Source organism: Equus caballus, chromosome 28 (genome assembly GCF_041296265.1).
Source record: "Equus caballus isolate H_3958 breed thoroughbred chromosome 28, TB-T2T, whole genome shotgun sequence".
In the NCBI taxonomy this organism is placed as follows: Eukaryota; Metazoa; Chordata; class Mammalia; order Perissodactyla; family Equidae; genus Equus; species Equus caballus.
In genome coordinates this window covers 11322376-11335630 of record NC_091711.1, presented here as the reverse complement: position 1 = coordinate 11335630, position 13255 = coordinate 11322376, and the positions used below count along the sequence as shown (strand labels likewise).

Genomic DNA, 13255 nt, shown 5'->3' with positions numbered 1-13255 from the left:
TTTTCAGCAATTGGATTAATGGAGAGGAAGTTTAAAAAGGAAATAAGGAAAACCATTTCTACCAGTGGTGATCTTTGTCACCCTAATGGAGAGAAAGTGGAAAGTAAAACTGATTAAACTTTTGGACAATATGTCTTGTCTGAAAAACTGTATAAAATGATGACTTTCTAAAAAAACTGTGGATTTTTAGGGGGACTGTTAACCATAGTTTACTTGCTTCTCACTTTTCTTTTAGCAGTTGCACAATTTTCAAGCCAGAGTAAAATGGTATCAATATGATGATGCGTATTCCCTGACTTGTGTTAAGTGAAGTCTGTCAAGGTAGCAAAACAGACAAGACTGAATATTAGTTAAGGGAAGTTCGTTTTAATGCATACTGTCTTGGTTTTAAAATCACATAACATAATCTGAATATACATGTAAAGACAATTATTGTGCTGCTAAAGAATAAGATGAAATATCATTATGAAAAATGCCTGCATTGCATCTGTTCACTCAGAATCCAGTGACAGCCCATCAACCAAATAAAACATACTCCATACATAGATTTATATGGGAATATATATATATATATATGATGTTGCATTTGAAAATCAATAGTTAGATGAACTGAAAATGACTGAATCTATTATAAGGTTTCACATTTCCTTTACACTGTATAAAATTATCCCTTAAGTGTTTGTCATTGTCAATATGTGCAAAATTTCTCTTAAAGGAAATGCAAAAAGCAAGAGCAACTGCCAGATTATATAAAAATATTAAATAGAGCAAAGAAATAGGACACAGTCCCAAACAAAATAAACCCACGCGATTTTTGGCTAAAAGACTTACATGCTGAAAGGTAAAAAAAGTACTTTTTGTTCTGTTACATATTCATTCACTGATGTCTCTGAAAAATGGTAGTAATAACTAGCCTTAGTACCCATTTCTAAATTATCTAGGGGCTGAGATTTGTAAAGAAAATACAGTAAAACACAAACAAAGGCATCCCGCCTGACTTGGCTGCATGAAGGTGTGCACAAGAGGCCAGAGGGCACCTGGCTGACTGTATGATGTGACCAGTTGCCTTTGCTTGTGGGGCTCCTGTTGTCATCCTGTTCGTGGTTGCCGTACTGACTCAGGGAAAGCCAGGCAATAGCACTTGCCAATGTGCTGTCTCTCTGTTCTAAAAACACCCTAGGAGAGACAGCTTTACAAAGAGTCTTCTCAGGGCTTTATGCAACTCTGTTCAGAGAGCTTCACAAATGGGAAGGCTCAGTGCCATTCTGCTGCCTAGGGGTCATTCTCTGCCAGTCAAATGAGAGGGGAGCTGCCTGGATACTTCTCTGACTCACCACTGCCCCTTTGAACAAACGGGGGAAAGCATTTTAGTAGAGAGGTAGACAAGTTTCAAATTTAAAAATTAAAACATGGATTATTGTGTAGACTTCATCTAAATATAATCATGTCAGGTCGAAACACACGACACATCAATTACAAAACTAGCCTAAATTAAGGCAAATCATTTAAGTCTTGATAAAATTAATCATATATTGAGTAAAAATGAATAGCTGGATATGTAAAATGATTACTAAACAAAAAAACAGTTAATGATATTTTCTACAGAACCCAACTCATTGTAATTTGTCCTCATAAATCACAGTTATTACACTCCTATACAACAATGCTCATTGTAGTGACCCCATTGAACCAAAAGGTAAAAAGTTTACTTGTGGTCTGAATAAATTAATAAATGACAGGCTTATCTCTACCTCCAAATAAGAACTGCGCAAGATTTAAACAAATATTTTTTTTACGTATTTTTGAAGAAATTCTATACAGAACTAATTTTATTCAGTCTTATGATTAACTGAATTTCTGTATATATCTATGTTAAAATATATATAAATATTACATACATCAATGGATATTAACTCAGAAGCATTGAAGTGAAACGTACTCTGAATGAAATTAAATGAAGTATTTCTTAGAACTGAGGAAAAATGAAGTATTAACTAAATTCTTTGATGACTCATTCTGGTCTATGGAATCAAAAGTGACATTATAAAACAAATGTAAAGCGAGTGAATTCAAAATAACCTGTAATTAATAGGTGACTTATGAGTAATTCAAATTTCTGAATATGTAAAGGAGATTATACCCTTAAAAATACAAATGGACATAAATATACAAGTCTCTATCCCTTGCAATTATAATACTATTAAAAATGTTTAAAATAGGACTGATGTTAAAAATATTTTATAAACGTTATACATGCATCTATTTATACAAGTTCTCAGCTGTCCTTAGTCTTAAAGTGAATTTTAATAAACTGCTTTGTAGAAGAATTGAAAATAATGCGTATCTTCATTACCTGAATATTTGATTTTCATCTTTTGACATTTTCAGCAATAAATTTACCTGATGGTAAAAAGCTTTAACAATGCATATCACCACGAAATAAAGGAGCACTAAACAATGAAATAAGGTTGAAATTCCTAAAATATTAAAAACTAGACATCTCTTTTAGAAAATTGTAGTAGATCTTTAGGTGTTCTATTTTATTTTTTAATTTGAAATACTTATAGATTCACAAGAAGTTGCAAGAGAGTATAGAGAGGACCCTCGTAGTCCCTCACCCAGTTCCCTCAATGGTGACATCTTACATAATTACAGTGTGATATCAAAGCCAGGAATTCAATAGTGGCACACAGATGTAGATTCACCCATACCCAACAATTCCCTTACCCTAAAGCTCTCACTGTTGCCACCCCTTTATAGTTACGTCCACCTCTCAGGAAGAGAGCAGAACCCCATCCCTGACGCCTGGCAACCACTAACAGTTCTCTATTGATAAATGGAATTACACAGTGTGAGTCCTTTTGAAATTATCTTTTTTCACTTAGCATAATGCATTTTGGATTCATCCATGGGGTTGTGTGTATCAATAGCTCATTTCTTTTTACTGTTGATAGTAGTCCATGGTATTGATATATCAGATTTTTTTTATCCATTGACCTATCGAGGGACATTTGGTTGTTTCCAGTTTGTTTCATTATTAAAAAATAAAGCATCTAGTTACAGGTTTTTGCGTAGATCTGAGGTGATTTGAGATTTCTAAAATGCATTATGAAGTAAAAAAAAACAAAGGACGACGTAAATAGGATATATATTAGGCTCTCAGCTGTATGCAGAAAGTACTACTAATGATAACATAGAAATAGCTGGGGGAGGCTGCAGATATTTGGGCATTTCCGCTAAGACTAGCACTTTTTAAACAAAATCATCTATTTAGCACTGCTTCCTCTAATTCTGTATTTGTTACCATTTTTTTCATTATTGTCCCCTAAAGAGACAGTACAGACATTTTTTCATAATCACTCCCTTCCTCCATGACATTTTAATGCCACAGATATGCTGGACACCTGTTTAGGTACTCTGTGTATATCTGTACTTTATGCATAAAAAGAGTGAGTTTATTTTTCATCACAAGAACTATTTTTCACCCTCTGGTAGTCATATCAATGCCTAGCTAAGAATACACGCTCCAAAGTCATGAGAACCCATCAGTGAGAAGAGTGTGGCGTACGTGCTTGGGGCAGAAGTGCTAGATTGCCAACAGCTGGCATCTTTTTAAAATGTTTGCTCCCTTTCCAAACAATGGCACAGAGTCAACGCCCAGGATGGTCCCCCATGTTAGAACTTGATTCCTTTTCTGTGTGTGAGTGTGTGTGTACGTATAAGCCTTTGGAAGTATGTATTGTATGCCTGTATTCATGGGTAAGTAAAAGAACAATGTTGAAAGGAAACCCAAGAAACCAATAAACATGAGTGGGAATGGGAGTCTCAGAGGGAAAAACAAACATACACTTTTTATTAAACAATTTTTAGTTTCAGTTTTTCTTTTTAATGCAATATGCATTATTACTTTTTAAGTGGAAATAGTTTAAAAATTACTGTGTAAAATTCAAATTCCATTATGTACAGTAGCCATTTATTATTCTAATACCTGAATACAGAAGTCCACACAAGAGACATTTACAAAATAAAATAAAACCCTCAGTAACTGTTCAAGATACATGTAAGTATCTTGACTATCCAGTGCACAGGGTCTGTCACTGAGACTTCCTCATTGCAGATAAACACAGCCCAGTGTGTTTTGCTATTTAGATTGTAATATGTCCTCTGGGTACAGATTCAGTAAACTAGGCAGGAGTGTTTTATACTACCATACATCTAGCCTATAGCACAAAATTTACAGTTGCTTCTGAACTATTTCTTAAAGAGTTACTCATAGACATAAAATATTGGTTAAATAATACTGTCCTCTTCCTGTATTCCCTAAACAATTCTCTAAGATCTGCTATTATTTTTAAGAATTCCCTAACAAACATCTATAAAAAATAAAGATAGCCAAACCAAAATCAATTTGATTCTCCCAAAACTGAAAAGATGAAATCAATTTAAATAGAGTGCTAAAATAAATACATTGTGAGTGAAATAACTTACTTAGATACCGTGGAAGTTATAACACACAATAGTTTTTATTCTTAAAATCTCTCTTATTCAAGTGATACCCAGTGGGCTTGCATCTGCTCACTCTTGATACCTCAAGCTTTGTCCAGGAGATAGATACAAAAACTCAACATAGAGCAGAGAGTGGGAGGCAGGGAACAGGCCCAAAGCCATGGAGTAGAACTGAGCAGATGAATGCTGCATGAAGGTGGCAGGACATATGGCAAAGTAGCAGGAGCTTCCTCACCTCTCACTGTTGCTTCTAACACTATTGTTCCTGAGGACTAGGCACAATGCCACCTGTTCTCCTTTCTCCTACATCTATTCTGAGTCCGCCCTGGAACAGTGAAAGATCTTCAATAAGTGTTAATATGATTGATGGTCTTCATCATCATCATTTTTGCCAATCTCAGCTGCTTAAGCTGCTATGACAAGGCTGCCAAAGTTCTTGAGAGAACTGTATCTCATTTACAATAGAGCTAAGAGCCCCAAATTTAGGCCTAAGTTAATTTTTTCAGAATTAACTGGATGCTTAACTAATTGTCCAATAAATTGTGCTGAAGGAGGCAGGGCACATGAATTTTCTACCTTCCAAAGTTAATTGCCATCAACTCCTAATTGTACTGTGGCTTGAGAAAGTCTCACGCATGGGCAGTGATAAAAATAATAAATACGAGAAGAAATAACCCTTGTAGCTGTTACTAATGTTTCCAACCTTATAAGAAATACAAAATCATTTTAACCACATTGTGATTCCTCATCAGTTTGGGTTTACATTTTATTACCCAGTGTGCAGGAAAGTTTATATTTATATGAGTCACACTATTTGGTAACTTAAGTCTGTATAATTTTGGAAGTTTAAAGTTTGTTCATCTATTACGAAAATTTTCCCATTTATTCTATAAAAATCTGTTTTTATATATCAAAAAAAATCAAAAGTCACTTACATTTGCTGAAAGTTGTGATGTGAGGGTGGCAACTTTTTCTTGTGATGCAACCAGCTCTCTCCGCAGTTTATGGATTTGCTGAATGTAATTTAAAAAAAAACAATTTAATATGCTAGTAGATTTCTACTTAAAGCTGAGAATTCAATCCAACAAAGCAAATACTATGGTTAGCTCACTCTACCCCCGCTGTATCAGCGCCAATTCCTAAAAATTAAAGAAATGTGAACACCGGCCACACAGTAACAATCAAATACCACTTATGAGAAGAGAATGTAACTATTTTCAAGCTTGGGACCAAATCTGCAAATTAAAGGATACTAGTTCCACTTGGCATCCCTGCCTGACTCAAGAATCAGTTTATGTTCTCTACTGATTCTTCTACCTCCAGAATTTCTAGTAATAAGACTCAGGTAGTAAAATCTTTCCTTTTTAAAAATTAAATTTACTTATACATATTTTTTCTGGACCTTTTTTTAGCAAAGAGTACTCCATGCTATTTTTCTGTCAATTTTCATGTATTTTAATTTTCTATAATTTGGCAAGTTCTCAGAAGCTGCAGAATACCCTGCAGTCACTGAAAGTTAGCTCCAATTCAGCATTCAATGATTCCATATTTGAAAATAATTTTATTGGCTGAAGTTTCACTGACTAACACCCAGAGAAGCCTTACCAAATCTTTATTACATTACCCTTTATCCAGTGAGTTCCTATTAGCTCGACCGGAAATGCTTTATAGATTACCCATAGTTTAAAAGTAAGCATAAAATTAGTAATATTGTGCAAATAACTAGATAAACTAACAAAACAAATATGCTAAAAAGTTTTCCTTTTTAGTTAAGTTCCCACTCTACTAAAATTGAACCAGAAAAAGGTAAGAGTATATCAAATCATATTTGAATTTCAATGTAAACACTTTCCGAACTTTAATCTGCACGTCTCATGTTGCCACGAAATGTAAACAGTGATAAGTAAGTGAAAAGCATTTACAACATCTGAGAGGAAGTCTACAAGCACACTTCCAGTTGCAAGAGATTTTAGCTAAATAGATGCCAAACATTCTACTCTAATTCTCATTTCTTCAAAAACAAGCCTTCCATTGTTCTGGTTGGACTTTCGGAATACTGACTCAGTTTGAAAGAGCATTCCTGACACAGTTCAGTAACCATCTTTTTTTCTTCTTACACATTAGATTTTTGTAGAGGAGAAATATTGGTCAATATCAAGAGACTCTAAAAAAGAAGTGGATTGAAGCAGAGACAGTGAATATTTACATAATTTGGGCAAATGTGATTCCATTTCACTCTTTTTCCTTTTTATTTTAAAGATTTTATTGTTTCCTTTTTCTCCCCAAAGCCCCCGGTACATAGTTGTATATTCTTCGTTGTGGGTCCTTCTAGTTGTGGCATGTGGGACGCTGCCTCAGCGTGGTTTGATGAGCAGTGCCATGTCCGCACCCAGGATTCGAACCAACGAAACAATGGGCCGCCTGCAGCAGAGCGCGCGAACTTAACCACTCGGCCACAGGGCCAGCCCCTCACTCATGTTTTTTAAAGAGGTACATTCAGCCCCAAAGAGCATTTGAGTTACATTCAAATGATGACCCCAAATAGTTCAAGAAAGCGGAGCATGTATTTCATTTTTAAACCAAAACAAACTCAAAGAGCCTTTCTCAAATTAATAGTCTCTATTATATGATCCTATTTCCTTTAAAATATACCCTAGGAAAACTTAAAATAATGTAAGTTATTTTTTAAAAACCGTGATCCCTTATGTGGCATAAATGATAAAAGAGGAGTCTGATAACTACTAATACAGCAAAGAGATGTGGCATTTCTACACCTCAGTAGCTATATTACGATCAGTATTAGGAGCTTTACCACATCCATGCAATGTAAATCAAATAGATTAGATTTTTTTAAGACCATATTCAGTCTTCATTCTAGTAATTATAAAGATCAAATTGCTATAATCTATACTTTTTCAATATTTTTAAACTCAGCAAAAATATTACTTAAAAGTAAATAAATAAAGATAAAGTGAGACTTAAAAGGAAAGAGTTCCTTTGCAGAGGCTGTCACCAATGCATTTATCTTCTCTGTGGTCTGATTGTCTCAGTGTAAACCAATCAAATAGTCATTAGCACACTTTGAATAAAGGCCTAATTAAAGTCCTCCTGCTTTACTTGGCCAGGTCAGGCTCACACAAAGGGAGAGAAAGAATGTTAGCCCCAGGCTGCAATCGGATTTGTGTGTGATTGCAATGAAGTGTGTATTTGCGAAATGTGTGTGATTAGAACAATACAGCACATTAAACATAAAGTGGTGATTACAAGTAGCACAGTCCTGGCACCAAAGAGATGGACTGGATGCTGGTAGCCTGCATTGTGGAGGTCTAATGCCTAAGAGGCAATAGTCTCCTCTATCCAATACCGTTAGTCTCACAGGCAGTGGGGAAAAGGGACTAGAATCAAATAGAAAGACAACACATTCATTCATTCACCAAAGATTGAATGAGTGCTTACTACTAGAGACAGGTTATTAGCTGTTGAGCTAAGATTACATTCTGATATGTGAGAAGAGAGTTTGCTTCTCAAAACTTCCTTTCATTTTCTTTTAAGAGGAAATATCCAAGACTATCTGTCAACTAGCTGGGTCATTTCTATCAGCAGTGCTGGAGAGTTATGCTACTGTATCACACCGCCCCCTAGTGTTAGAAACACTCATTTCATCATAAACGTAAATGAAAAGAGTCAAATATAAAAATGCTGTGTTTTTAATTTTTTACCTCTGAATGAGCCTTTTCTTCAGCCTGTAAAAGAGAAAATGGAAAAGAATTTAACTATCATGTTAATTCATTCTACAAGTACAAATGAATAAAGTAATTATATTGTGTATTTAAAATGTTATTATGGCCTAACATAAGAATATAGAAAAATATATAACATTATTAACTTAAAATAGTAAAAACAGGGACTTTTAGGATTGCAAACAAATATTTCTTTATATACAAACCATATGGTATTTTTAAAATATAGGTTATTTGAATCAAGGATGTATAATATACCTTAAAAGCGAGGAATAGAATTAAAAGACAGTGTTACTCTAAGATCCAGACCGTAAGCAACAAAAACAAAATAGTTATAAAAGTATACTCTGAAAAATATGGGTGAAGGAAAAAAATGAAATATTGGATTTTTAAAATACACATTGTAGAAAAGGGACCCCATGAAATTAAAGAGATCTTCAGCCAAGACTTAGGAGTCAGAATTGGATTCTGTGATTTATAGATCATAAAGGATGCCAAATAAAGCTGGAGGGAAAATGTTGACCTGATAACTACTGAAAATCATCTTATTAATTTCTATTTTCTTTTACTTTTCCTAATGATTATTAAGTAAGTTTGGTGGGCTGCAAGTCAGCAAAACATGCAAATGGCCCACATTCAGGTGGTGATAAGAGGGGCTGATAAATATCTGGGCGTGCGGATTACAGAGGAAGTCAGGACCACTGTGAGGACCTGAGGGTGTTTTGGCCTTGGTTGCATAAAACTCCTAGCTCTGTTTTCCTCCTTCACGCTGGTCTGCAAAATGTCAGGAAATGCTTTATGTGCCTCATTACATTTGAGAAGCTCCCTCATTCTGGAAAAACCTGGAGAATGTACGATCTTACTGAACAGTACAGGTCTGCTCATTGCCTTGAGCAGATCCAAAGCTGAAAACAAATCTCTCATTTCCTCTCTCTCCTTTTGGGACATTTCCTGATTAATTGATGCAGAAGTACCTCAACCACTTTTTCTCTCTTCTTTTTCTCCATAAAACATAAAACAAAACAAAGTAAAATAAACAGTAAGATATTTTTTATGCATAAGCATCTCTTGCGTGTTTGTTTTTCCTGTATTTTTCTACTTTTGAAGATCATGTATAGTTAACAATATAGTGGTTAAATAATAGAGTGGTTAAGTAGCAGAATCCAAATAGTCTTTATAAGAAAACTTTATTTTCAAAATAAATGCTAATATAAAGCTTGAATATTTTACATCTCAATTTTAGTTTTTTAAGTGATGGTTTTATTTTTTAATTCTAATGATTTCAAGGTTTCATACTGTTCATTTAAATCAGAAGTAGGGACGGGCTTTAAGATAGAAATTTCATAAAATCAAAAGCAAGCTGGAGGTTGTTTGCCTTAAGACATATGGCACAATTAACTATGACTACTTGTTTTCTCTACAATTTTGCATATTTATTGCCAGTTTATTCTGCTGAAATCCTGCTTCTAGGCCTGCTAGGATTCTAGAAAACTGATACTCAATAAATAATTTGTGTATTTATAAAAAGCAATATATCCTAGTTTTTTAAAAAAAAGAGTCAAAAAAGACCTTCATCACATTTTTTCATTTAAAAAATCCCGAATAAGTTACATATACTAGACATAATCAAAACTATTACATATCAATTCTATATATACTGTATATAATGACTTTCCTCATTGCTAGCTTTTCAGAACTATTTTTTTCTTTAATCTTTCCCTTCTTTCATACCTTGTGGTTATTAATACTGGGTAGGTGGTACCATAAAGTTGAAGCAATGAGCCAGAATATTAATATTATATTTCTTTCAGTAGTTGGGTGTGGGACTAATGATATCATGATGGAATGTGATTACTTGCCATTTTTAAATGATGCTTTTGAACCAGGCCCAATGTCCTGAAGGATGGTGAACAATACAAAACACTTCGCCTAAATAAAATATATCAGATGATTTTTTTTATTCTGTAAGCCACTAATTGGCCATTCATTCATCCATTCAAACTTACTAATTAAAAAATATTTACTTTAGTACTAGCTACGTGTTAGGAAATATGCTAAAGGGATCTACAATGAACTAAGTGTGGCTCTTGCTCTAACTAAACCAACACAAATTAGACTCCAAGTACAAAATGTTTTTTTTAGGTTTTAATATACATCCAAGCAGAAAACACCTATTGCAAGGATCACAAATGTAAATGCTTCAGAGGACCAGGCATATAAAGAATAAAAAGGACCCTGAGTATTAAAAGAAGAAGTGACACAGCCTTCCTAAGCTATCTTTTATTTTCTCACTTTTCATAATTATATGGATAATGAGAAGTATTTCTTTCCTGTGAGAAATGCAACAGCACAATAATAACTAACGACCCAGACTCAGCCACCGTGTCAGGAAGAAAAGAGGATCCCTGGAGGCTGGGGCCGGGCCGGGCAATTGCCAGCACCTAAAGGGGGCCGTGAGGTGACTGTAAATCTGGAGGAATTTCATCTCGGTCTCGCTAGACATTCCAATTACTTTAAAAAGGAACTTAGAAATTTTAATTTTTAGGTAAAAGGTCCAGATTTCACAGTGTTGCCTTGAATTTAAAAACAAACACGCAAACTCTAAATTTGCCAAAGGTAACAACTTGGAAGATCAGATTGGGCCTGTGATTTCCAACCAATTTGCAGCCTCCCTGAAGCTTCCTGCTCAGAAATTCTATAAGGTGACTAACTTAACTTTATAACAAGATACTTTTGAAAAATTTACCAAATTGTAAGTGGCAGTGGCTTTAAAAGAACTATATGTGAAGAGAGAATCCTTCTACTGGAATTTGTCAGATTAGTGATTTTACTGGTAAATATTCTTTGCAGCAAATTGTCTTTGTTATTTTGTTTCAATATTTTTTTAAAAGATTTTATTTTTTTCCTTTTTCTCCCCAAAGCCCCCCAGTACATAGTTGTATATTCTTCGTTGTGGGCCCTTCTAGTTGTGGCATGTGGGACGCTGCCTCAGCGTGGTTTGATGAGCAGTGCCACGTCTGCGCCCAGGATTCGAACGAACGAAACACTGGACTGCCTGCAGCGGAGCGCGTGAACTTAACCACTCGGCCACGGGGCCAGCCCCTTTGTTTTAATATTTTTAAGCAAAATACATAATTCCATAAGTTGCATAAATGAGAATATTAGAGTAAACATGGTTTATACTCATGGTTAATAAGAGCAGTTTTTTGCCTAGTAGGAGCAAATAGTGCCTAATATTCTGCTAAAAAAAGAGTTTTTCCCAAACATTTTAAGAAGGAATACCATGCACAGCTGTGTTAGTTGTGCACTGCATAACTTCAGAAGGTACAGTTCACATGGATATGACACAAGTGGTGCTCCCTAGAACCATACAGTTTACAATTTCTGGTAATTTATGGTATACAATGTCCCTGAGCTTCCCTAGCTGCTGCAGAAAACCCCTGGGACAGATCAATAGATCTGGTTGTTGTTTTAAATTTTATTTTATAAGCATAGTCCAAGGAAATTTAACAATTTGCCTGATGTCACACAATAATTACTGATTGAATCAGACAAGAATACAAATCAATTGAATCTTTACGCGGTCCTTAAAAAGGCATGAAGAATAATGAAGAATTGCTTTTGCACTTCACGGTTTGAAAAGCACTTTCACAGATGTTTTTCATTGCCAGTCAGTGCATGACAATGGGGGAGTAGAGACAGAATGATTCCTTATCATCTTTGATTTTTCTCCTAATTACTCCTCCAAATACGCGTTTACTTGAATTGTTTTACTACAAGTTATTTGTCAATTCAAGTGTTATATAATTTCTGTCATTTCTAATACAACCATTTAAATTTCCTAGTAATATCACCTTCTCACATGGCTTAATCACCTAATCCATTCTTTTCACACTTAACAGCAGGGCTTATCTCATCTGTAAATGTTGGCCTACAAATATGTGTATATAGTCTCTTTATTTCAATCTGTATTCCCACTTCATATTGTACTCTTAATACGATACTTCTCATCTATGCTTTCTAAGTGTACTTATTATTTTGACATCTGCTCCTATATATCCACAGATTTGTAAATGTACTCCTATAGTCCCCATAAAATTCCAATATCCAATATAGTAGCCACTAGGTACATGTGCCTACTTAAATTTAAATTAATTAAAATTAAAAATTCACTTCCTCTGTCACACCATACACATTTCAAATACTCAAGGGCTACACGCAGCTGGAAAGTCGACCGGACCCTGGTACATACTAGTTACCACTTGTTTTCCTTCACTGCATGCTCTTTCTCTTCTTGAGCATTTCTCAGGCTTCGCGAAGGTCAATTTTTATCCAAATATTGTTTTTGTATATATTTAAAATATGATTATAATGATTTTGCATCTTTCAATGTCACATAGAGACTTCAGCTGCAAAGGCTTTTGTCCGAACACCGCTCCCGACAAGCAGCTGCACTGGCCCAAAAGGAGTCCACCGTGCCTTCATGTGTTTCTTTTATGTGTTTTTTCCAACACATTTTCACATTTCTCACTTCATCTATTTGCTTAAAACAGTAGATTTATCTAAACACTAATAGTTATTTCTTCATTTATAGAATCTATTAGCAATTTTAATCAAAAGCAGAAATAAGAAAAATATCACTTGTGCCAATGATAGTCTGATATTAAGTAACAATCTAAAGCAATAAATATAAAAAGAGGGCCACAACATTTGAACCTAATGAAAATGAGTGAAAAATTAGTCTTGCCCTTAATGCTTAATTGATCAGTGACAGCAGAGGCTGTGAACATTTCATGACCCTTCCAATATGAGATAAGGATTATCCACAGTACTCAAGTGTCAGTGAGATGCATAAAGTAAATACACCTCACCCTTACCTAGGCATGAAGGAACCCTCTTGTAAAACATAAATTCCTGTAGACTGTTTTTTCATAGAGATGAAATTAAGTGGACAGAAAATTCATCTTGGCAAACATAAAATATAATTTCACACATTGAGAAAATAAACT

The 13255-nt window shown here is 34.6% G+C and overlaps 1 protein-coding gene across 20 annotated transcripts in view; it reads right to left on the bottom strand.

Annotated features, from left to right (window-relative positions):
• Positions 1 to 13255, bottom strand: part of NAV3 (neuron navigator 3) — a 776877-nt gene that overhangs the window by 55047 nt on the left and 708575 nt on the right. For all 20 annotated transcript variants that reach the window (XM_070254197.1, XM_070254199.1, XM_070254205.1 and 17 more), the window contains 2 exons: positions 8226 to 8249; positions 5442 to 5519 (listed from right to left, as the gene is read on the bottom strand). In XM_070254197.1, coding sequence (XP_070110298.1) covers positions 5442 to 5519; positions 8226 to 8249 — 102 coding nt within the window. The remainder of the gene's footprint in view (positions 1 to 5441; positions 5520 to 8225; positions 8250 to 13255) is intronic.